At 27.9% G+C, this 26,437-nt stretch overlaps 4 protein-coding genes across 4 annotated transcripts in view; all 4 read left to right on the plus strand.

Annotated features, from left to right (window-relative positions):
• Window positions 1–25: 25 nt before the first annotated feature.
• On the plus strand, window positions 26–4,416 carry LOC126232298 (repetitive organellar protein-like). Its single transcript, XM_049942582.1, has 8 exons — window positions 26–91; window positions 463–713; window positions 970–1,217; window positions 1,259–1,498; window positions 1,811–1,956; window positions 2,818–3,025; window positions 3,067–3,368; window positions 4,030–4,416. Exons 1-8 carry the CDS (start codon window positions 26–28, stop codon window positions 4,414–4,416), a joined length of 1,848 nt encoding a protein of 615 aa, XP_049798539.1.
• A 585-nt stretch (window positions 4,417–5,001) lies between these two features.
• LOC126232299 (golgin subfamily A member 6-like protein 7) lies at window positions 5,002–9,112 on the plus strand. The gene is made up of 6 exons (XM_049942583.1): window positions 5,002–5,013; window positions 5,448–5,739; window positions 5,861–6,017; window positions 7,070–7,225; window positions 7,588–7,723; window positions 8,705–9,112. Exons 1-6 carry the CDS (start codon window positions 5,002–5,004, stop codon window positions 9,110–9,112), a joined length of 1,161 nt encoding a protein of 386 aa, XP_049798540.1.
• A 583-nt stretch (window positions 9,113–9,695) lies between these two features.
• On the plus strand, window positions 9,696–13,093 carry LOC126232300 (structural maintenance of chromosomes protein 2-like). Its single transcript, XM_049942584.1, has 6 exons — window positions 9,696–9,761; window positions 10,133–10,382; window positions 10,524–10,719; window positions 10,996–11,409; window positions 12,533–12,780; window positions 12,822–13,093. Exons 1-6 carry the CDS (start codon window positions 9,696–9,698, stop codon window positions 13,091–13,093), a joined length of 1,446 nt encoding a protein of 481 aa, XP_049798541.1.
• A 292-nt stretch (window positions 13,094–13,385) lies between these two features.
• Window positions 13,386–26,437, plus strand: part of LOC126232301 (reticulocyte-binding protein homolog 1-like) — a 63,958-nt gene continuing 50,906 nt past the window's right edge. The window contains exons 1-3 of the mRNA XM_049942585.1: window positions 13,386–13,573; window positions 13,839–13,996; window positions 14,391–14,697. Coding sequence (XP_049798542.1) covers window positions 13,386–13,573; window positions 13,839–13,996; window positions 14,391–14,697 — 653 coding nt within the window. The remainder of the gene's footprint in view (window positions 13,574–13,838; window positions 13,997–14,390; window positions 14,698–26,437) is intronic.

Raw genomic sequence — 26,437 nt, forward strand, 5'->3', positions numbered from 1 at the left:
AGTATTGATATATCGATAAGTATCGATGTATCGAAAAGTATCCATATATCGAAAAGTATCAATATATCGAAAAGTATCGAAATATCGAAAAGTATCGATATATCGATAAGTATCGATATATCGAGAGGTATCGATATATCGAAAAGTATCGATATATCGAAAAGTATCGATATATCGAAAAGTATCGGTATATCGAAAAGTATCGATATATCGAAAAGTACCGATATATCGATAAGTACCGATATATCGAAAAGTACCGAAAAGATATCGAAAAGTATCGAAAAGATATCGAAAAGTAGCGATATAATATCGAAAAGTATCGAAAAGATATCGAAAAGTATCGAAAAGATATCGAAAAGTATCGAAAAGATATCGAAAAGTGTCTATATATAATGAAAAGTATCTATATATAATAAAAAGTATCGATATATAATGAAAAGTATCGATATATAATGTGAAAAGTATCGAAAAGATATCGATAAGTATCGAAAAGATATCGATAAGTATCGAAAAGATATCGATAAGTATCGAAAAGATATAGATAAGTTTCGAAAAGATATCGAAAAGTATCGAAAAGACATCGAAAAGTATCGAAAAGTTATCGAAAAGTATCGAAAAGATATCGAAAAGTATCGAAAAGTTATCGAAAAGTATCGAAAAGATATCGAAAAGTATCGAAAAGATATCGAAAAGTATCGAAAAGATATCGAAAAGTATCTATATATATCGAAAAGTATCTATATATATCGAAAAGTATCTATATATATCGAAAAGTATCTATATATAATGAAAAGTATCGATATATAATTAAAAGTATCGATATATAATGAAAAGTATCGATATATAATGATATGTCGATAAGTATCGATATATCGATAAGTATCGATATATCGAAAAGTATCGATATATCGAAAAGTATCGATATATCGTAAAGAATCGATATATCGTAAAGTATCGATATATCGAAAGGTACCGATATATCGAAAAGTACCGAAAAGATATCGAAAAGTATCGAAAAGATATCGAAAAGTACCGAAAAGATATCGAAAAGTACCGAAAAGATATCCAAAAGTACCGAAAAGATATCGAAAAGTACCGAAAAGATATCGAAAAGTACCGAAAAGATATCGAAAAGTACCGAAAAATTTTCGAAAAGTATCGAAAAGATATCGATAAGTATCGAAAAGATATCGATAAGTATTTATATATAATGAAAAGTATCTATATATAATAAAAAGTATCGATATATAATGAAAAGTATCGATATATAATGAAAAGTATCGAAAAGATATCGATAAGTATCGAAAAGATATCGATAAGTATCGAAAAGATATCGACAAGTATCGAAAAGTTATCGATAAGTATCGAAATTTTATAGATAAGTATCGAAAAGATATCGAAAAGTATCGAAAAGATATCGAAAAGTATCGAAAAGACATCGAAAAGTATCGAAAAGATATCGAAAAGATATCGAAAAGTATCGAAAAGATATCGAAAAGTACCGAAAAGATATCGAAACGTATCGAATAGTATCGATATTTATCGAAAAGTATCGATATATATCGAAAAGTATCTATATATAAGGAAAAGTATCGATATATAATGAAAAGTATCGATATATAATGAAAAGTATCGATATATAATGATAAGTATGGATATATAATGATAAGTATCGATATATAATGATAAGTATCGATATATAATAATAGGTATCGATATATAATGATAAGTATCGATATATAATGAAAGGTATCGATATATAATAAAAAGTATCGATATATAATGAAAGGTATCGATATATAATAAAAAGTATCGATATATAATGAAAAGTATCGAAAAGATATCGAAAAGTATCGAAAAGATATCGAAAAGTATCGAAAAGATATCGAAAAGTATCGAAAAGTATCGAAAAGATATCGAAAAGTATCGAAAAGATCGAAGAAAAGATATCGAAAAGTATCGTTATATCGATAAGTATCGATATATCGAAAAGTATCGATATATCGATAAGTATTGATATATCCGATATATCGATAAGTATCGATATATCGAAAAGTATCGATAAATCTATAAGTATCGATAAATCGATAAGTATCGATATAACGAAAAGTATCGATATATCGAAAAGTATCGATATATCGAAAAGTATCGATATATCTAAAAGTATCGATACATCGAAAAGTATCGATATATCGAAAAGTATCGATATATCGATAAGTATCGATAAGATATCGAAAAGTATCGATATATCGAAAAGTATCGATATATCGAAAAGTATCGATACATCGATAAGTACCGATATATCGAAAAGTATCGAAAAGATATCGATAAGTACCGAAAAGATATCGATAAGTACCGAAAAGATATCGAAAAGTATCGATATATATCGAAAAGTATCTATATATAAGGAAAAGTATCGATATATAAGCAAAAGTATCGATATATAATGAAAAGTATCGATATATAATGAAAAGTATCGATATATAATGAAAACTATCGATATATAATGAAAAGTATCGAAAAGATATCGAAAAGTATCGAAAAGATATCGAAAAGTATCGAAAAGATATCGAAAAGTATCGAAAAGATATCGAAAAGTATCGATATATCGAAAAGTATCGATATATCGATAAGTATCGATATATCGAAAAGTATCGATGTATCGAAAAGTATCGATATATCGATAAGTATCGACATATCGAAAAGTGTCGATATATCGAAAAGTATCGATATATCGAAAAGTATCGATATATCGTAAAGTATCGATATATCGAAAAGTACCGATATATCGAAAAGTACCGAAAAGATATCGAAAAGTACCGAAAAGATATCGAAAAGTACCGAAAAGATATCCAAAAGTACCGAAAAGATATCGAAAAGTACCGAAAAGGTATCGAAAAGTACCGAAAATATATCGAAAAGTATCGAAAAGATATCGAAAAGTATCGAAAAGATATCGAAAAGTATCGAAAAGATATCGAAAAGTATCGAAAAGATATCGAAAAGTATCTATATATAATGAAAAGTATCTATATATAATAAAAAGTATCGATATATAATGAAAAGTATCGATATATAATGAAAAGTATCGAAAAGATATCGATAAGTATCGAAAAGATATCGATAAGTATCGAAAAGATATCGATAAGTATCGAAAAGATATCGATAAGTATCGAAAAGATATAGATAAGTATCGAAAAGGCATCGATAAGTATCGAAAAGATATCGAAAAGTATCGAAAAGATATCGAAAAGTATCGAAAAGACATCGAAAAGTATCGAAAAGATATCGAAAAGATATCGAAAAGTATCGAAAAGATATCGAAAAGTATCGAAAAGATATCGAAAAGTATCTATATATATCGAAAAGTATCTATATATATCGAAAAGTATCTATATTTATCGAAAAGTATCTATATATAATGAAAAGTATCGATATATAATTAAAAGTATCGATATATAATGAAAAGTATCGATATATAATGATAAGTATCGATATATAATGATAAGTATCGATATATAAGTACCGAAAAGATATCGAAAAGTACCGAAAAGATATCGAAAAGTACCGAAAAGATATCGAAAAGTATCGAAAAGATATCGAAAAGTATCGAAAAGATATCGAAAAGTATCGATATATCGATAAGTATCGAAAAGATATCGAAAAGTATCGATATATCGATAAGTATCGATATATTGAAAAGTATCGATATATCGAAAAGTATCGATATAACGAAAAGTATCGATATATCGATAAGTATCGATATATCGATAAGTATCGATATATCGATAAGTATCGATATATCGATAAGTATCGATATATCGATAAGTATCGATATATCGATAAGTATCGATATATCGAAAAATATCGATATATCGTAAAGTATCGATATATCGAAAAGTATCGATATATCGATAAGTATCGATATATCGATAAGTATCGATATATCGAAAAGTATCGTTATTCGATAAGTATCGATATATCGATAAGTATCGATATATCGATAAGTACCGAAAAGATATCGAAAAGTACCGAAAAGATATCGAAAAGTACCGAAAAGATATCGAAAAGTACCGAAAAGATATCGAAAAGTACCGAAAAGATATCAAAAAGTACCGAAAAGATATCGAAAAGTACCGAAAAGATATCGAAAAGTACCGAAAAGATTTCGAAAAGTACCGAAAAGATATCGAAAAGTACCGAAAAGATATCGAAAAGTACCGAAAATATATCGAAAAGTACCGAAAAGATATCGAAAAGTACCGAAAAGATATCGAAAAGTACCGAAAAGATATCGAAAAGTACCGAAAAGATATCGAAAAGTACCGAAAAGATATCGACAAGTACCGAAAAGATATCGAAAAGTACCGAAAAGATATCGAAAAGTATCGAAAAGATATCGAAAAGTATCGTTAAGATATCGAAAAGTATCGTAAAGATATCGAAAAGTATCGAAAAGATATCGAAAAGTATCAATGTATCGATAAGTATCGATATATCGATAAGTATCGATATATCGAAAAGTATCGATATATCGATAAGTATCGATATATCGAAAAGTATCGATATATCGAAATGTATCGATATATCGAAAAGTATCGATATATCGATAAGGATCGATATATCGAAAAGTATCGATATATCGATAAGTATCCATATATCAATAAGTATCGATATATCGAAATATCGATTTATATATATATATATATCGATATATCGATAAGTATAAGTAAATATCGAAAAGTATCGATATATCGATAAGTATCGATATATCGAAAAGTATCGATATATCGAAAAGTATCGATATATCGATAAGTATCGATATATCGATAAGTATCGATATATCGATAAGTATCGATATATCGATAAGTATCGATATATCGATAAGTATCGATATATCGATAAGTATCGATATATGGAGAAGTATCGATATAACGAGAAGTATCGATATATCGAAAAGTATCAATATATCGAATAGTATTGATATATCGATAAGTATCGATGTATCGAAAAGTATCCATCGATAAGTATCGATAAGTATCGATATATCGATAAGTATCGATGTATCGAAAAGTATCGATATATCGAAAAGTATCGATGTATCGAAAAGTATCGATATATCGAAAAGTATCGATATATCGAAAAGTATCGATATATCGAAAAGTATCGATATATCGAAAAGTACCGATATATCGATAAGTACCGATATATCGAAAAGTACCGAAAAGATATCGAAAAGTATCGAAAAGATATCGAAAAGTATCGAAAAGATATCGAAAAGTAGCGAAATAATATCGAAAAGTATCGAAAAGATATCGAAAAGTATCGAAAAGATATCGAAAAGTATCGAAAAGATATCGAAAAGTGTCTATATATAATGAAAAGTATCTATATATAATAAAAAGTATCGATATATAATGAAAAGTATCGATATATAATGTGAAAAGTATCGAAAAGATATCGATAAGTATCGAAAAGATATCGATAAGTATCGAAAAGATATCGATAAGTATCGAAAAGATATCGATAAGTATCGAAAAGATATAGATAAGTTTCAAAAAGATATCGAAAAGTATCGAAAAGACATCGAAAAGTATCGAAAAGTTATCGAAAAGTATCGAAAAGTTATCGAAAAGTATCGAAAAGGTATCGAAAAGTATCGAAAAGATATCGAAAAGTATCGAAAAGATATCGAAAAGTATCGAAAAGATATCGAAAAGTATCTATATATATCGAAAAGTATCTATATATATCGAAAAGTATATATATATATCGAAAAGTATCTATATATAATGAAAAGTATCGATATATAATTAAAAGTATCGATATATAATTAAAAGTATCGATATATAATGATAAGTATCGATATATAAGTACCGAAAAGATATCGAAAAGTACCGAAAAGATATCGAAAAGTACCGAAAAGATATCGAAAAGTATCGAAAAGATATCGAAAAGTATCGAAAATATATCGAAAAGTATCGAAAAGATATCAAAAAGTATCGATATATCGATAAGTATCGAAAAGATATCGAAAAGTATCGATATATCGATAAGTATCGATATATCGAAAAGTATCGATATATCGAAAAGTATCGATATAACGAAAAGTATCGATATATCGAAAAGTATCGATATATCGATAAGTATCGATATATCGAAAAGTATCGATATATCGATAAGTATCGATATATCGAAAAGTATCGATATATCGATAAGTATCCATATATCGATAAGTATCGATATATCGATAAGTATCGATATATCGATCGATAAGTATCGATATATCGAAAAGTATCGATATATCGATAAGTATCCATATATCAATAAGTATCGATATATCGATATATCGATAAGTATCGATAAATCGATAAGTATCGATATATCGAAAAGTATCGATATATCGAAAAGTATCGATATATCGATAAGTATCGATATATCGATAAGTATCGATATATCGATAAGTATCGATATATCGAGAAGTATCGATTTATCGAAAAGTATCGATATATCGAAAAGTATCGATATATCGAGAAGTATCGATTTATGGAAAAGTATCGATATATAGAAAAGTATCGATATATCGAAAAGTATCGATATATCCGATATATCGATAAGAATCGATACATCGAAAACTATCGATATATCGATAAGTATCGATATATCGAAAAGTATCGGTATTTCGAAAAGTATCGATATATCGAAAAGTATCGATATATCGATAAGTATCGATAAGATATCGAAAAGTACCGATAAGATATCGAAAAGTACCGAAAAGATATCGAAAAGTATCGATATATATCGAATAGTATCGATATATATCGAAAAGTATTGATATATATCGAAAAGTATCTATATATAAGGAAAAGTATCGATATATAAGGAAAACTATCGATATATAATGAAAAGTATCGATATATAATGAAAAGTATCGATATATAATGATAAGTATGGATATATAATGATAAGTATCGATATATAATGATAAGTATCGATATATAATGATAAGTATCGATATATAAAGATAAGTATCGATATATAATAAAATGTATCGATATATAATGAAAAGTATCGAAAAGATATCGAAAAGTATCGAAAAGATATCGAAAAGTATCGAAAAGATATCGAAAAGTATCATAAAGATCGAAAAGTATCGAAAAGATATCGAAAAGTATCGATATATCGAAAAGTATCGATATATCGAAAAGTATCGATATATCGATAAGTATCGATATATCCGATATATCGATAAGTATCGATATATCGAAAACTATCGATATATCGAAAAGTATTGATATATCGAAAAGTATCGATATATCGAAAAGTATCGATATATCGAAAAGTATCGATATATCGGTAAGTATCGATATATCGATAAGTATCGATATATCGAAAAGTATCGATATATCGAAAAGTATCGATATATCGATAAGTATCGATATATCGATAAGTATCGATATATCGAAAAGTATCGATATATCGATAAGTATCGATATATCGCAAAGTATCGGTATATCGATAAGTATCGATACATCGATAAGTATCGATATGTCGATAAGTATCTATATATCGATAAGTACAGAAAAGGTATCGAAAAGTACCGAAAAGATATCGAAAAGTACCGGAAAGATATCGAAAAGTACCGAAAAGATATCGAAAAGTACCGAAAAGATATCGAAAAGTATCGAAAAGATATCGAAAAGTATCGAAAAGATATCGAAAAGTATCGAAATGATATCGAAAAGTATCGAAAAGATATCGAAATGTATCGATATATCGAATAGTATCGATATATCGAATAGTATCATTATATCGATAAGTATCGATTTATCGAAAAGTACCGATATATCGAAAAGTACCGATATATCGATAAGTATCGATTATCGTTAATTATCGATAAGTATCGATATATCGATATGTATCGATATTTCGATAAGTATCGATATATCGATAAGTATCCATATATCGATAAGTATCGATATATCGATAAGTATCGATATATCGATCGATAAGTATCGATACATCGAAAAGTATCGATATATCGATAAGTATCGATAAATCGAAAAGTATCGATGTATCGAAAAGTATCGATATATCGATAAGTATCGATATATCGAAAAGTATCGATATATCGAGAAGTATCGATATATCGATAATAATCGATATATCGATAAGTATCGATATATCGATAAGTATCGATATATCGATAAGTATCCATATATCGATAAGTATCGATATATCGATAAGTATCGATATATCGATCGATAAGTATCGATACATCGAAAAGTATCGATATATCGATAAGTATCGATAAATCGAAAAGTATCGATGTATCGAAAAGTATCGATATATCGATAAGTATCGATATATCGAAAAGTATCGATATATCGAGAAGTATCGATATATCGATAATAATCGATATATCGATAAGTATCGATATATCGATAAGTATCGATATATCGATAAGTATCGATTTATCGATAAGTATCGATATATCGATAAGTATCGATATATCGAAAAATATCGATATATCGTAAAGTATCGATATATCGAAAAGTATCGATATATCGATAAGTATCGATATATCGATAAGTATCGATGTATCGAAAAGTATCGATATATCGATAAGTATCGATATATCGATAAGTATCGATATATCGATAAGTATCGATATATCGATAAGTACCGAAAAGATATCGAAAAGTACCGAAAAGATATCGAAAAGTACCGAAAAGATATCGAAAAGTACCGAAAAGATATCGAAAAGTACCGAAAAGATATCAAAAAGTACCGAAAAGATATCGAAAAGTACCGAAAAGATATCGAAAAGTACCGAAAAGATTTCGAAAAGTACCGAAAAGATATCGAAAAGTACCGAAAAGATATCGAAAAGTACCGAAAATATATCGAAAAGTACCGAAAAGATATCGAAAAGTACCGAAAAGATATCGAAAAGTACCGAAAAGATATCGAAAAGTACCGAAAAGATATCGAAAAGTACCGAAAAGATATCGAAAAGTACCGAAAAGATATCGACAAGTACCGAAAAGATATCGAAAAGTACCGAAAAGATATCGAAAAGTATCGAAAAGATATCGAAAAGTATCGTTAAGATATCGAAAAGTATCGTAAAGATATCGAAAAGTATCGAAAAGATATCGAAAAGTATCAATGTATCGATAAGTATCGATATATCGATAAGTATCGATATATCGAAAAGTATCGATATATCGATAAGTATCGATATATCGAAAAGTATCGATATATCGAAAAGTATCGATATATCGAAAAGTATCGATATATCGATAAGGATCGATATATCGAAAAGTATCGATATATCGATAAGTATCCATATATCAATAAGTATCGATATATCGAAATATCGATTTATATATATATATATCGATATATCGATAAGTATAAGTATATATCGATAAGTATCGATATATCGATAAGTATCGATATATCGAAAAGTATCGATATATCGAAAAGTATCGATATATCGAAAAGTATCGATATATCGATAAGTATCGATATATCGATAAGTATCGATATATCGATAAGTATCGATATAACGATAAGTATCGATATATCGATAAGTATCGATATATGGAGAAGTATCGATATAACGAGAAGTATCGATATATCGAAAAGTATCAATATATCGAAAAGTATTGATATATCGATAAGTATCGATGTATCGAAAAGTATCCATATATCGAAAAGTATCAATATATCGAAAAGTATCGAAATATCGAAAAGTATCGATATATCGATAAGTATCGATATATCGAGAGGTATCGATATATCGAAAAGTATCGATATATCGAAAAGTATCGATATATCGAAAAGTATCGGTATATCGAAAAGTATCGATATATCGAAAAGTACCGATATATCGATAAGTACCGATATATCGAAAAGTACCGAAAAGATATCGAAAAGTATCGAAAAGATATCGAAAAGTAGCGATATAATATCGAAAAGTATCGAAAAGATATCGAAAAGTATCGAAAAGATATCGAAAAGTATCGAAAAGATATCGAAAAGTGTCTATATATAATGAAAAGTATCTATATATAATAAAAAGTATCGATATATAATGAAAAGTATCGATATATAATGTGAAAAGTATCGAAAAGATATCGATAAGTATCGAAAAGATATCGATAAGTATCGAAAAGATATCGATAAGTATCGAAAAGATATAGATAAGTTTCGAAAAGATATCGAAAAGTATCGAAAAGACATCGAAAAGTATCGAAAAGTTATCGAAAAGTATCGAAAAGATATCGAAAAGTATCGAAAAGTTATCGAAAAGTATCGAAAAGATATCGAAAAGTATCGAAAAGATATCGAAAAGTATCTATATATATCGAAAAGTATCTATATATATCGAAAAGTATCTATATATATCGAAAAGTATCTATATATAATGAAAAGTATCGATATATAATTAAAAGTATCGATATATAATGAAAAGTATCGATATATAATGATAAGTATCGATATATAATGATAAGTATCGATATATAAGTACCGAAAAGATATCGAAAAGTACCGAAAAGATATCGAAAAGTACCGAAAAGATATCGAAAAGTATCGAAAAGATATCGAAAAGTATCGAAAAGATATCGAAAAGTATCGAAAAGATATCAAAAAGTATCGATATATCGATAAGTATCGAAAAGATATCGAAAAGTATCGATATATCGATAAGTATCGATAATTCGAAAAGTATCGATATATCGAAAACTATAGATATAACGAAAAGTATCGATATATCGAAAAGTATCGATATATCGAAAAGTATCGATATATCGATAAGTATCGATATATCGATAAGTATCGATATATCGATAAGTATCGATATATCGATAAGTATCGATATATCGATAAGTATAGATATATCGATAAGTATCGATATATCGATAAGTATCGATATATCGCAAAGTATCGATATATCGATAAGTATCGATATATCGGTAAGTACAGAAAAGATATCGAAAAGTACCGAAAAGATATCGATAAGTACCGGAATGATATCGAAAAGTACCGAAAAGATATCGAAAAGTACCGAAAAGATATCGAAAAGTACCGAAAAGATATCGAAAAGTACCGAAAAGATATCGAAAAGTACCGAAAAGATTTCGAAAAGTACCGAAAAGATATCGAAAAGTACCGAAAAGATATCGAAAAGTACCGAAAAGATATCGAAAATTACCGTAAAGATATCGAAAAGTACCGAAAAGATATCGAAAAGTACCGAAAAGATATCGAAAAGTACCGAAAAGATATCGACAAGTACCGAAAAGATATCGACAAGTACCGAAAAGATATCGACAAGTACCGAAAAGATATCGAAAAGTACCGAAAAGATATCGAAAAGTATCGAAAAGATATCGAAAAGTATTGAAAAGATATCGAAAAGTATCGCAAAGATATCGAAAAGTATCGAAAAGATATCGAAAAGTATCGATATATCGATAAGTATCGATATATCGAAAAGTATCGAAAAGATATCGAAAAGTATCGATATATCGAAAAGTATCAATATGTCGAAAAGTATCGATATATCGATAAGTATCGATATATCGATAAGTATCGATATATCGAAAAGTATCGATATATCGATAAGTATCGATATATCGATAAGTATCGATATATCGAAAAGTATCGATATATCGATAAGTATCGATATATCGATAAGTATCGATATATCGAGAAGTATCGAAATATCGAAAAGTATCGATATATCGATAAGTATGGATATATCGAATAGTATCGATATATCGAAAAGTATCGATATATCGATAAGTATCCATGTATCGATAAGTATCTATATATCGATATATCGATAAGTATCGATATATCGATAAGTACCGATATATCGATAAGTATCGATAAGTATCGATATATCGATAAGTATCGATGTATCGAAAAGTATCGATATATCGAAAAGTATCGATGTATCGAAAAGTATCGATATATCGAAAAGTATCGATATATCGAAAAGTATCGATATATCGAAAAGTATCGATATATCGAAAAGTACCGATATATCGATAAGTACCGATATATCGAAAAGTACCGAAAAGATATCGAAAAGTATCGAAAAGATATCGAAAAGTATCGATATATCGAAAAGTATCAATATGTCGATAAGTATCGATATATCGATAAGTATCGATATATCGATAAGTATCGATATATCGAAAAGTATCGATATATCGATAAGTATCGATATATCGATAAGTATCGATCTATCGAAAAGTATCGTTATATCGATAAGTATCGAAAAGATATCGAAAAGTATCGAAAAGATCGAAAAGTATCGAAAAGATATCGCAAAGTATCGATATATCGATAAGTATCGATATATCGAAAAGTATCGATATATCGATAAGTATCGATATGTCGATAAGTATCGATATATCGATAAGTATCGATATATCGAAAAGTATCGATATATCGAAAAGTATCGATATATCGTAAAGAATCGATATATCGTAAAGTATCGATATATCGAAAGGTACCGATATATCGAAAAGTACCGAAAAGATATCGAAAAGTATCGAAAAGATATCGAAAAGTACCGAAAAGATATCGAAAAGTACCGAAAAGATATCCAAAAGTACCGAAAAGATATCGAAAAGTACCGAAAAGATATCGAAAAGTACCGAAAAGATATCGAAAAGTACCGAAAAATTTTCGAAAAGTATCGAAAAGATATCGATAAGTATCGAAAAGATATCGATAAGTATTTATATATAATGAAAAGTATCTATATATAATAAAAAGTATCGATATATAATGAAAAGTATCGATATATAATGAAAAGTATCGAAAAGATATCGATAAGTATCGAAAAGATATCGATAAGTATCGAAAAGATATCGACAAGTATCGAAAAGTTATCGATAAGTATCGAAATTTTATAGATAAGTATCGAAAAGATATCGAAAAGTATCGAAAAGATATCGAAAAGTATCGAAAAGACATCGAAAAGTATCGAAAAGATATCGAAAAGATATCGAAAAGTATCGAAAAGATATCGAAAAGTACCGAAAAGATATCGAAACGTATCGAATAGTATCGATATTTATCGAAAAGTATCGATATATATCGAAAAGTATCTATATATAAGGAAAAGTATCGATATATAATGAAAAGTATCGATATATAATGAAAAGTATCGATATATAATGATAAGTATGGATATATAATGATAAGTATCGATATATAATGATAAGTATCGATATATAATAATAGGTATCGATATATAATGATAAGTATCGATATATAATGAAAGGTATCGATATATAATAAAAAGTATCGATATATAATGAAAGGTATCGATATATAATAAAAAGTATCGATATATAATGAAAAGTATCGAAAAGATATCGAAAAGTATCGAAAAGATATCGAAAAGTATCGAAAAGATATCGAAAAGTATCGAAAAGTATCGAAAAGATATCGAAAAGTATCGAAAAGATCGAAGAAAAGATATCGAAAAGTATCGTTATATCGATAAGTATCGATATATCGAAAAGTATCGATATATCGATAAGTATTGATATATCCGATATATCGATAAGTATCGATATATCGAAAAGTATCGATAAATCTATAAGTATCGATAAATCGATAAGTATCGATATAACGAAAAGTATCGATATATCGAAAAGTATCGATATATCGAAAAGTATCGATATATCTAAAAGTATCGATACATCGAAAAGTATCGATATATCGAAAAGTATCGATATATCGATAAGTATCGATAAGATATCGAAAAGTATCGATATATCGAAAAGTATCGATATATCGAAAAGTACCGATACATCGATAAGTACCGATATATCGAAAAGTATCGAAAAGATATCGATAAGTACCGAAAAGATATCGATAAGTACCGAAAAGATATCGAAAAGTATCGATATATATCGAAAAGTATCTATATATAAGGAAAAGTATCGATATATAAGCAAAAGTATCGATATATAATGAAAAGTATCGATATATAATGAAAAGTATCGATATATAATGAAAACTATCGATATATAATGAAAAGTATCGAAAAGATATCGAAAAGTATCGAAAAGATATCGAAAAGTATCGAAAAGATATCGAAAAGTATCGAAAAGATATCGAAAAGTATCGATATATCGAAAAGTATCGATATATCGATAAGTATCGATATATCGAAAAGTATCGATATATCGAAAAGTATCGATATATCGATAAGTATCGACATATCGAAAAGTGTCGATATATCGAAAAGTATCGATATATCGAAAAGTATCGATATATCGTAAAGTATCGATATATCGAAAAGTACCGATATATCGAAAAGTACCGAAAAGATATCGAAAAGTACCGAAAAGATATCGAAAAGTACCGAAAAGATATCCAAAAGTACCGAAAAGATATCGAAAAGTACCGAAAAGGTATCGAAAAGTACCGAAAATATATCGAAAAGTATCGAAAAGATATCGAAAAGTATCGAAAAGATATCGAAAAGTATCGAAAAGATATCGAAAAGTATCGAGAAGATATCAAAAAGTATCGATATATCGATAAGTATCGAAAAGATATCGAAAAGTATCGATATATCGATAAGTATCGATATATCGAAAAGTATCGATATATCGAAAAGTATCGATATAACGAAAAGTATCGATATATCGAAAAGTATCGATATATCGATAAGTATCGATATATCGAAAAGTATCGATATATCGATAAGTATCGATATATCGAAAAGTATCGATATATCGATAAGTATCCATATATCGATAAGTATCGATATATCGATAAGTATAGATATATCGATCGATAAGTATCGATACATCGAAAAGTATCGATATATCGATAAGTATCGATAAATCGAAAAGTATCGATGTATCGAGAAGTATCGATATATCGATAAGTATCGATATATCGAAAAGTATCGATATATCGAGAAGTATCGATATATCGATAATAATCGATATATCGATAAGTATCGATATATCGATAAGTATCGATATATCGATAAGTATCCATATATCGATAAGTATCGATATATCGATAAGTATCGATATATCGATCGATAAGTATCGATACATCGAAAAGTATCGATATACCGATAAGTATCGATAAATCGAAAAGTATCGATGTATCGAAAAGTATCGATATATCGATAAGTATCGATATATCGAAAAGTATCGATATATCGAGAAGTATCGATATATCGATAATAATCGATATATCGATAAGTATCGATATATCGATAAGTATCGATATATCGATAAGTATCGATTTATCGATAAGTATCGATATATCGATAAGTATCGATATATCGAAAAATATCGATATATCGTAAAGTATCGATATATCGAAAAGTATCGATATATCGATAAGTATCGATATATCGATAAGTATCGATGTATCGAAAAGTATCGATATATCGATAAGTATCGATATATCGATAAGTATCGATATATCGATAAGTATCGATATATCGATAAGTACCGAAAAGATATTGAAAAGTACCGAAAAGATATCGAAAAGTACCGAAAAGATATCGAAAAGTACCGAAAAGATATCGAAAAGTACCGAAAAGATATCAAAAAGTACCGAAAAGATATCGAAAAGTACCGAAAAGATATCGAAAAGTACCGAAAAGATTTCGAAAAGTACCGAAAAGATATCGAAAAGTACCGAAAAGATATCGAAAAGTACCGAAAAGATATCGAAAAGTACCGAAAAGATATCGAAAAGTACCGAAAAGATATCGAAAAGTACCGAAAAGATATCGAAAAGTACCGAAAAGATATCGACAAGTACCGAAAAGATATCGAAAAGTACCGAAAAGATATCGAAAAGTATCGAAAAGATATCGAAAAGTATCGTTAAGATATCGAAAAGTATCGTAAAGATATCGAAAAGTATCGAAAAGATATCGAAAAGTATCAATGTATCGATAAGTATCGATATATCGATAAGTATCGATATATCGAAAAGTATCGATATATCGATAAGTATCGATATATCGAAAAGTATCGATATATCGAAAAGTATCGATATATCGAAAAGTATCGATATATCGATAAGGATCGATATATCGAAAAGTATCGATATATCGATAAGTATCCATATATCAATAAGTATCGATATATCGAAATATCGATTTATATATATATATATCGATATATCGATAAGTATAAGTATATATCGATAAGTATCGATATATCGATAAGTATCGATATATCGAAAAGTATCGATATATCGAAAAGTATCGATATATCGAAAAGTATCGATATATCGATAAGTATCGATATATCGATAAGTATCGATATATCGATAAGTATCGATATATCGATAAGTATCGATATATCGATAAGTATCGATATATGGAGAAGTATCGATATAACGAGAAGTATCGATATATCGAAAAGTATCAATATATCGAAAAGTATTGATATATCGATAAGTATCGATGTATCGAAAAGTATCCATATATCGAAAAGTATCAATATATCGAAAAGTATCGAAATATCGAAAAGTATCGATATATCGATAAGTATCGATATATCGAGAGGTATCGATATATCGAAAAGTATCGATATATCGAAAAGTATCGATATATCGAAAAGTATCGGTATATCGAAAAGTATCGATATATCGAAAAGTACCGATATATCGATAAGTACCGATATATCGAAAAGTACCGAAAAGATATCGAAAAGTATCGAAAAGATATCGAAAAGTAGCGATATAATATCGAAAAGTATCGAAAAGATATCGAAAAGTATCGAAAAGATATCGAAAAGTATCGAAAAGATATCGAAAAGTGTCTATATATAATGAAAAGTATCTATATATAATAAAAAGTATCGATATATAATGAAAAGTATCGATATATAATGTGAAAAGTATCGAAAAGATATCGATAAGTATCGAAAAGATATCGATAAGTATCGAAAAGATATCGATAAGTATCGAAAAGATATAGATAAGTTTCGAAAAGATATCGAAAAGTATCGAAAAGACATCGAAAAGTATCGAAAAGTTATCGAAAAGTATCGAAAAGATATCGAAAAGTATCGAAAAGTTATCGAAAAGTATCGAAAAGATATCGAAAAGTATCGAAAAGATATCGAAAAGTATCGAAAAGATATCGAAAAGTATCTATATATATCGAAAAGTATCTATATATATCGAAAAGTATCTATATATATCGAAAAGTATCTATATATAATGAAAAGTATCGATATATAATTAAAAGTATCGATATATAATGAAAAGTATCGATATATAATGATAAGTATCGATATATAATGATAAGTATCGATATATAAGTACCGAAAAGATATCGAAAAGTACCGAAAAGATATCGAAAAGTACCGAAAAGATATCGAAAAGTATCGAAAAGATATCGAAAAGTATCGAAAAGATATCGAAAAGTATCGAAAAGATATCAAAACGTATCGATATATCGATAAGTATCGAAAAGATATCGAAAAGTATCGATATATCGATAAGTATCGATAATTCGAAAAGTATCGATATATCGAAAACTATAGATATAACGAAAAGTATCGATATATCGAAAAGTATCGATATATCGAAAAGTATCGATATATCGAAAAGTATCGATATATCGAAAAGTATCGATATATCGATAAGTATCGATATATCGATAAGTATCGATATATCGATAAGTATCGATATATCGATAAGTATCGATATATCGATAAGTATCGATATATCGATAAGTATCGATATATCGATAAGTATAGATATATCGATAAGTATCGATATATCGATAAGTATCGATATATCGCAAAGTATCGATATATCGATAAGTATCGATATATCGGTAAGTACAGAAAAGATATCGAAAAGTACCGAAAAGATATCGATAAGTACCGGAATGATATCGAAAAGTACCAAAAAGATATCGAAAAGTACCGAAAAGATATCGAAAAGTACCGAAAAGATATCGAAAAGTACCGAAAAGATATCGAAAAGTACCGAAAAGATTTCGAAAAGTACCGAAAAGATATCGAAAAGTACCGAAAAGATATCGAAAAGTACCGAAAAGATATCGAAAATTACCGTAAAGATATCGAAAAGTACCGAAAAGATATCGAAAAGTACCGAAAAGATATCGAAAAGTACCGAAAAGATATCGACAAGTACCGAAAAGATATCGACAAGTACCGAAAAGATATCGACAAGTACCGAAAAGATATCGAAAAGTACCGAAAAGATATCGAAAAGTATCGAAAAGATATCGAAAAGTATTGAAAAGATATCGAAAAGTATCGCAAAGATATCGAAAAGTATCGAAAAGATATCGAAAAGTATCGATATATCGATAAGTATCGATATATCGAAAAGTATCGAAAAGATATCGAAAAGTATCGATATATCGAAAAGTATCAATATGTCGAAAAGTATCGATATATCGATAAGTATCGATATATCGATAAGTATCGATATATCGAAAAGTATCGATATATCGATAAGTATCGATATATCGATAAGTATCGATATATCGAAAAGTATCGATATATCGATAAGTATCGATATATCGATAAGTATCGATATATCGAGAAGTATCGAAATATCGAAAAGTATCGATATATCGATAAGTATGGATATATCGAATAGTATCGATATATCGAAAAGTATCGATATATCGATAAGTATCCATGTATCGATAAGTATCTATATATCGATATATCGATAAGTATCGATATATCGATAAGTACCGATATATCGATAAGTATCGATAAGTATCGATATATCGATAAGTATCGATGTATCGAAAAGTATCGATATATCGAAAAGTATCGATGTATCGAAAAGTATCGATATATCGAAAAGTATCGATATATCGAAAAGTATCGATATATCGAAAAGTATCGATATATCGAAAAGTACCGATATATCGATAAGTACCGATATATCGAAAAGTACCGAAAAGATATCGAAAAGTATCGAAAAGATATCGAAAAGTATCGATATATCGAAAAGTATCAATATGTCGATAAGTATCGATATATCGATAAGTATCGATATATCGATAAGTATCGATATATCGAAAAGTATCGATATATCGATAAGTATCGATATATCGATAAGTATCGATCTATCGAAAAGTATCGTTATATCGATAAGTATCGAAAGGATATCGAAAAGTATCGAAAAGATCGAAAAGTATCGAAAAGATATCGCAAAGTATCGATATATCGATAAGTATCGATATATCGAAAAGTATCGATATATCGATAAGTATCGATATGTCGATAAGTATCGATATATCGATAAGTATCGATATATCGAAAAGTATCGATATATCGAAAAGTATCGATATATCGTAAAGAATCGATATATCGTAAAGTATCGATATATCGAAAGGTACCGATATATCGAAAAGTACCGAAAAGATATCGAAAAGTATCGAAAAGATATCGAAAAGTACCGAAAAGATATCGAAAAGTACCGAAAAGATATCCAAAAGTACCGAAAAGATATCGAAAAGTACCGAAAAGATATCGAAAAGTACCGAAAAGATATCGAAAAGTACCGAAAAATTTTCGAAAAGTATCGAAAAGATATCGATAAGTATCGAAAAGATATCGATAAGTATTTATATATAATGAAAAGTATCTATATATAATAAAAAGTATCGATATATAATGAAAAGTATCGATATATAATGAAAAGTATCGAAAAGATATCGATAAGTATCGAAAAGATATCGATAAGTATCGAAAAGATATCGACAAGTATCGAAAAGTTATCGATAAGTATCGAAATTTTATAGATAAGTATCGAAAAGATATCGAAAAGTATCGAAAAGATATCGAAAAGTATCGAAAAGACATCGAAAAGTATCGAAAAGATATCGAAAAGATATCGAAAAGTATCGAAAAGATATCGAAAAGTACCGAAAAGATATCGAAACGTATCGAATAGTATCGATATTTATCGAAAAGTATCGATATATATCGAAAAGTATCTATATATAAGGAAAAGTATCGATATATAATGAAAAGTATCGATATATAATGAAAAGTATCGATATATAATGATAAGTATGGATATATAATGATAAGTATCGATATATAATGATAAGTATCGATATATAATAATAGGTATCGATATATAATGATAAGTATCGATATATAATGAAAGGTATCGATATATAATAAAAAGTATCGATATATAATGAAAGGTATCGATATATAATAAAAAGTATCGATATATAATGAAAAGTATCGAAAAGATATCGAAAAGTATCGAAAAGATATCGAAAAGTATCGAAAAGATATCGAAAAGTATCGAAAAGTATCGAAAAGATATCGAAAAGTATCGAAAAGATCGAAGAAAAGATATCGAAAAGTATCGTTATATCGATAAGTATCGATATATCGAAAAGTATCGATATATCGATAAGTATTGATATATCCGATATATCGATAAGTATCGATATATCGAAAAGTATCGATAAATCTATAAGTATCGATAAATCGATAAGTATCGATATAACGAAAAGTATCGATATATCGAAAAGTATCGATATATCGAAAAGTATCGATATATCTAAAAGTATCGATACATCGAAAAGTATCGATATATCGAAAAGTATCGATATATCGATAAGTATCGATAAGATATCGAAAAGTATCGATATATCGAAAAGTATCGATATATCGAAAAGTATCGATACATCGATAAGTACCGATATATCGAAAAGTATCGAAAAGATATCGATAAGTACCGAAAAGATATCGATAAGTACCGAAAAGATATCGAAAAGTATCGATATATATCGAAAAGTATCTATATATAAGGAAAAGTATCGATATATAAGCAAAAGTATCGATATATAATGAAAAGTATCGATATATAATGAAAAGTATCGATATATAATGAAAACTATCGATATATAATGAAAAGTATCGAAAAGATATCGAAAAGTATCGAAAAGATATCGAAAAGTATCGAAAAGATATCGAAAAGTATCGAAAAGATATCGAAAAGTATCGATATATCGAAAAGTATCGATATATCGATAAGTATCGATATATCGAAAAGTATCGATGTATCGAAAAGTATCGATATATCGATAAGTATCGACATATCGAAAAGTGTCGATATATCGAAAAGTATCGATATATCGAAAAGTATCGATATATCGTAAAGTATCGATATATCGAAAAGTACCGATATATCGAAAAGTACCGAAAAGATATCGAAAAGTACCGAAAAGATATCGAAAAGTACCGAAAAGATATCCAAAAGTACCGAAAAGATATCGAAAAGTACCGAAAAGGTATCGAAAAGTACCGAAAATATATCGAAAAGTATCGAAAAGATATCGAAAAGTATCGAAAAGATATCGAAAAGTATCGAAAAGATATCGAAAAGTATCGAAAAGATATCGAAAAGTATCTATATATAATGAAAAGTATCTATATATAATAAAAAGTATCGATATATAATGAAAAGTATCGATATATAATGAAAAGTATCGAAAAGATATCGATAAGTATCGAAAAGATATCGATAAGTATCGAAAAGATATCGATAAGTATCGAAAAGATATCGATAAGTATCGAAAAGATATAGATAAGTATCGAAAAGGCATCGATAAGTATCGAAAAGATATCGAAAAGTATCGAAAAGATATCGAAAAGTATCGAAAAGACATCGAAAAGTATCGAAAAGATATCGAAAAGATATCGAAAAGTATCGAAAAGATATCGAAAAGTATCGAAAAGATATCGAAAAGTATCTATATATATCGAAAAGTATCTATATATATCGAAAAGTATCTATATTTATCGAAAAGTATCTATATATAATGAAAAGTATCGATATATAATTAAAAGTATCGATATATAATGAAAAGTATCGATATATAATGATAAGTATCGATATATAATGATAAGTATCGATATATAAGTACCGAAAAGATATCGAAAAGTACCGAAAAGATATCGAAAAGTACCGAAAAGATATCGAAAAGTATCGAAAAGATATCGAAAAGTATCGAAAAGATATCGAAAAGTATCGATATATCGATAAGTATCGAAAAGATATCGAAAAGTATCGATATATCGATAAGTATCGATATATTGAAAAGTATCGATATATCGAAAAGTATCGATATAACGAAAAGTATCGATATATCGATAAGTATCGATATATCGATAAGTATCGATATATCGATAAGTATCGATATATCGATAAGTATCGATATATCGATAAGTATCGATATATCGATAAGTATCGATATATCGAAAAATATCGATATATCGTAAAGTATCGATATATCGAAAAGTATCGATATATCGATAAGTATCGATATATCGATAAGTATCGATATATCGAAAAGTATCGTTATTCGATAAGTATCGATATATCGATAAGTATCGATATATCGATAAGTACCGAAAAGATATCGAAAAGTACCGAAAAGATATCGAAAAGTACCGAAAAGATATCGAAAAGTACCGAAAAGATATCGAAAAGTACCGAAAAGATATCAAAAAGTACCGAAAAGATATCGAAAAGTACCGAAAAGATATCGAAAAGTACCGAAAAGATTTCGAAAAGTACCGAAAAGATATCGAAAAGTACCGAAAAGATATCGAAAAGTACCGAAAATATATCGAAAAGTACCGAAAAGATATCGAAAAGTACCGAAAAGATATCGAAAAGTACCGAAAAGATATCGAAAAGTACCGAAAAGATATCGAAAAGTACCGAAAAGATATCGACAAGTACCGAAAAGATATCGAAAAGTACCGAAAAGATATCGAAAAGTATCGAAAAGATATCGAAAAGTATCGTTAAGATATCGAAAAGTATCGTAAAGATATCGAAAAGTATCGAAAAGATATCGAAAAGTATCAATGTATCGATAAGTATCGATATATCGATAAGTATCGATATATCGAAAAGTATCGATATATCGATAAGTATCGATATATCGAAAAGTATCGATATATCGAAATGTATCGATATATCGAAAAGTATCGATATATCGATAAGGATCGATATATCGAAAAGTATCGATATATCGATAAGTATCCATATATCAATAAGTATCGATATATCGAAATATCGATTTATATATATATATATATCGATATATCGATAAGTATAAGTAAATATCGAAAAGTATCGATATATCGATAAGTATCGATATATCGAAAAGTATCGATATATCGAAAAGTATCGATATATCGATAAGTATCGATATATCGATAAGTATCGATATATCGATAAGTATCGATATATCGATAAGTATCGATATATCGATAAGTATCGATATATCGATAAGTATCGATATATGGAGAAGTATCGATATAACGAGAAGTATCGATATATCGAAAAGTATCAATATATCGAATAGTATTGATATATCGATAAGTATCGATGTATCGAAAAGTATCCATCGATAAGTATCGATAAGTATCGATATATCGATAAGTATCGATGTATCGAAAAGTATCGATATATCGAAAAGTATCGATGTATCGAAAAGTATCGATATATCGAAAAGTATCGATATATCGAAAAGTATCGATATATCGAAAAGTATCGATATATCGAAAAGTACCGATATATCGATAAGTACCGATATATCGAAAAGTACCGAAAAGATATCGAAAAGTATCGAAAAGATATCGAAAAGTATCGAAAAGATATCGAAAAGTAGCGAAATAATATCGAAAAGTATCGAAAAGATATCGAAAAGTATCGAAAAGATATCGAAAAGTATCGAAAAGATATCGAAAAGTGTCTATATATAATGAAAAGTATCTATATATAATAAAAAGTATCGATATATAATGAAAAGTATCGATATATAATGTGAAAAGTATCGAAAAGATATCGATAAGTATCGAAAAGATATCGATAAGTATCGAAAAGATATCGATAAGTATCGAAAAGATATCGATAAGTATCGAAAAGATATAGATAAGTTTCAAAAAGATATCGAAAAGTATCGAAAAGACATCGAAAAGTATCGAAAAGTTATCGAAAAGTATCGAAAAGTTATCGAAAAGTATCGAAAAGGTATCGAAAAGTATCGAAAAGATATCGAAAAGTATCGAAAAGATATCGAAAAGTATCGAAAAGATATCGAAAAGTATCTATATATATCGAAAAGTATCTATATATATCGAAAAGTATATATATATATCGAAAAGTATCTATATATAATGAAAAGTATCGATATATAATTAAAAGTATCGATATATAATTAAAAGTATCGATATATAATGATAAGTATCGATATATAAGTACCGAAAAGATATCGAAAAGTACCGAAAAGATATCGAAAAGTACCGAAAAGATATCGAAAAGTATCGAAAAGATATCGAAAAGTATCGAAAATATATCGAAAAGTATCGAAAAGATATCAAAAAGTATCGATATATCGATAAGTATCGAAAAGATATCGAAAAGTATCGATATATCGATAAGTATCGATATATCGAAAAGTATCGATATATCGAAAAGTATCGATATAACGAAAAGTATCGATATATCGAAAAGTATCGATATATCGATAAGTATCGATATATCGAAAAGTATCGATATATCGATAAGTATCGATATATCGAAAAGTATCGATATATCGATAAGTATCCATATATCGATAAGTATCGATATATCGATAAGTATCGATATATCGATCGATAAGTATCGATATATCGAAAAGTATCGATATATCGATAAGTATCCATATATCAATAAGTATCGATATATCGATATATCGATAAGTATCGATAAATCGATAAGTATCGATATATCGAAAAGTATCGATATATCGAAAAGTATCGATATATCGATAAGTATCGATATATCGATAAGTATCGATATATCGATAAGTATCGATATATCGAGAAGTATCGATTTATCGAAAAGTATCGATATATCGAAAAGTATCGATATATCGAGAAGTATCGATTTATGGAAAAGTATCGATATATAGAAAAGTATCGATATATCGAAAAGTATCGATATATCCGATATATCGATAAGAATCGATACATCGAAAACTATCGATATATCGATAAGTATCGATATATCGAAAAGTATCGGTATTTCGAAAAGTATCGATATATCGAAAAGTATCGATATATCGATAAGTATCGATAAGATATCGAAAAGTACCGATAAGATATCGAAAAGTACCGAAAAGATATCGAAAAGTATCGATATATATCGAATAGTATCGATATATATCGAAAAGTATTGATATATATCGAAAAGTATCTATATATAAGGAAAAGTATCGATATATAAGGAAAACTATCGATATATAATGAAAAGTATCGATATATAATGAAAAGTATCGATATATAATGATAAGTATGGATATATAATGATAAGTATCGATATATAATGATAAGTATCGATATATAATGATAAGTATCGATATATAAAGATAAGTATCGATATATAATAAAATGTATCGATATATAATGAAAAGTATCGAAAAGATATCGAAAAGTATCGAAAAGATATCGAAAAGTATCGAAAAGATATCGAAAAGTATCATAAAGATCGAAAAGTATCGAAAAGATATCGAAAAGTATCGATATATCGAAAAGTATCGATATATCGAAAAGTATCGATATATCGATAAGTATCGATATATCCGATATATCGATAAGTATCGATATATCGAAAACTATCGATATATCGAAAAGTATTGATATATCGAAAAGTATCGATATATCGAAAAGTATCGATATATCGAAAAGTATCGATATATCGGTAAGTATCGATATATCGATAAGTATCGATATATCGAAAAGTATCGATATATCGAAAAGTATCGATATATCGATAAGTATCGATATATCGATAAGTATCGATATATCGAAAAGTATCGATATATCGATAAGTATCGATATATCGCAAAGTATCGGTATATCGATAAGTATCGATACATCGATAAGTATCGATATGTCGATAAGTATCTATATATCGATAAGTACAGAAAAGGTATCGAAAAGTACCGAAAAGATATCGAAAAGTACCGGAAAGATATCGAAAAGTACCGAAAAGATATCGAAAAGTACCGAAAAGATATCGAAAAGTATCGAAAAGATATCGAAAAGTATCGAAAAGATATCGAAAAGTATCGAAATGATATCGAAAAGTATCGAAAAGATATCGAAATGTATCGATATATCGAATAGTATCGATATATCGAATAGTATCATTATATCGATAAGTATCGATTTATCGAAAAGTACCGATATATCGAAAAGTACCGATATATCGATAAGTATCGATTATCGTTAATTATCGATAAGTATCGATATATCGATATGTATCGATATTTCGATAAGTATCGATATATCGATAAGTATCGATATATCGATAAGAATCGATATGTCGATAA

This window comes from Schistocerca nitens, unplaced genomic scaffold (assembly GCF_023898315.1).
Source record: "Schistocerca nitens isolate TAMUIC-IGC-003100 unplaced genomic scaffold, iqSchNite1.1 HiC_scaffold_468, whole genome shotgun sequence".
Lineage (NCBI taxonomy): Eukaryota > Metazoa > Arthropoda > Insecta > Orthoptera > Acrididae > Schistocerca > Schistocerca nitens.

Excerpts from the sequence above, each read along its gene's own strand:
- LOC126232298 (XM_049942582.1), top strand. The coding sequence starts at position 26 with ATGTATCGAAAAGTATCCATATATCGAAAAGTATCAATATATCGAAAA. Across the intron at positions 92-462 it reads AAGTATCGAAATATCGAAAA|TATCGAAAAGATATCGATAA; the intron begins GTATCGATATAT and ends TAATGTGAAAAG. Across the intron at positions 1,218-1,258 it reads GTATTTATATATAATGAAAA|TATCGATATATAATGAAAAG; the intron begins GTATCTATATAT and ends TATAATGAAAAG.
- LOC126232299 (XM_049942583.1), top strand. Across the intron at positions 7,226-7,587 it reads AAGTATCGATATATCGATAA|GTATCGAAAAGTACCGAAAA; the intron begins GTATCGATATAT and ends AGTACAGAAAAG. Across the intron at positions 7,724-8,704 it reads TATCGAAAAGATATCGAAAA|TACCGAAAAGATATCGAAAA; the intron begins GTATCGAAATGA and ends GATATCGAAAAG.
- LOC126232300 (XM_049942584.1), top strand. The coding sequence starts at position 9,696 with ATGTATCGAAAAGTATCCATATATCGAAAAGTATCAATATATCGAAAA. Across the intron at positions 9,762-10,132 it reads AAGTATCGAAATATCGAAAA|TATCGAAAAGATATCGATAA; the intron begins GTATCGATATAT and ends TAATGTGAAAAG. Across the intron at positions 12,781-12,821 it reads GTATTTATATATAATGAAAA|TATCGATATATAATGAAAAG; the intron begins GTATCTATATAT and ends TATAATGAAAAG.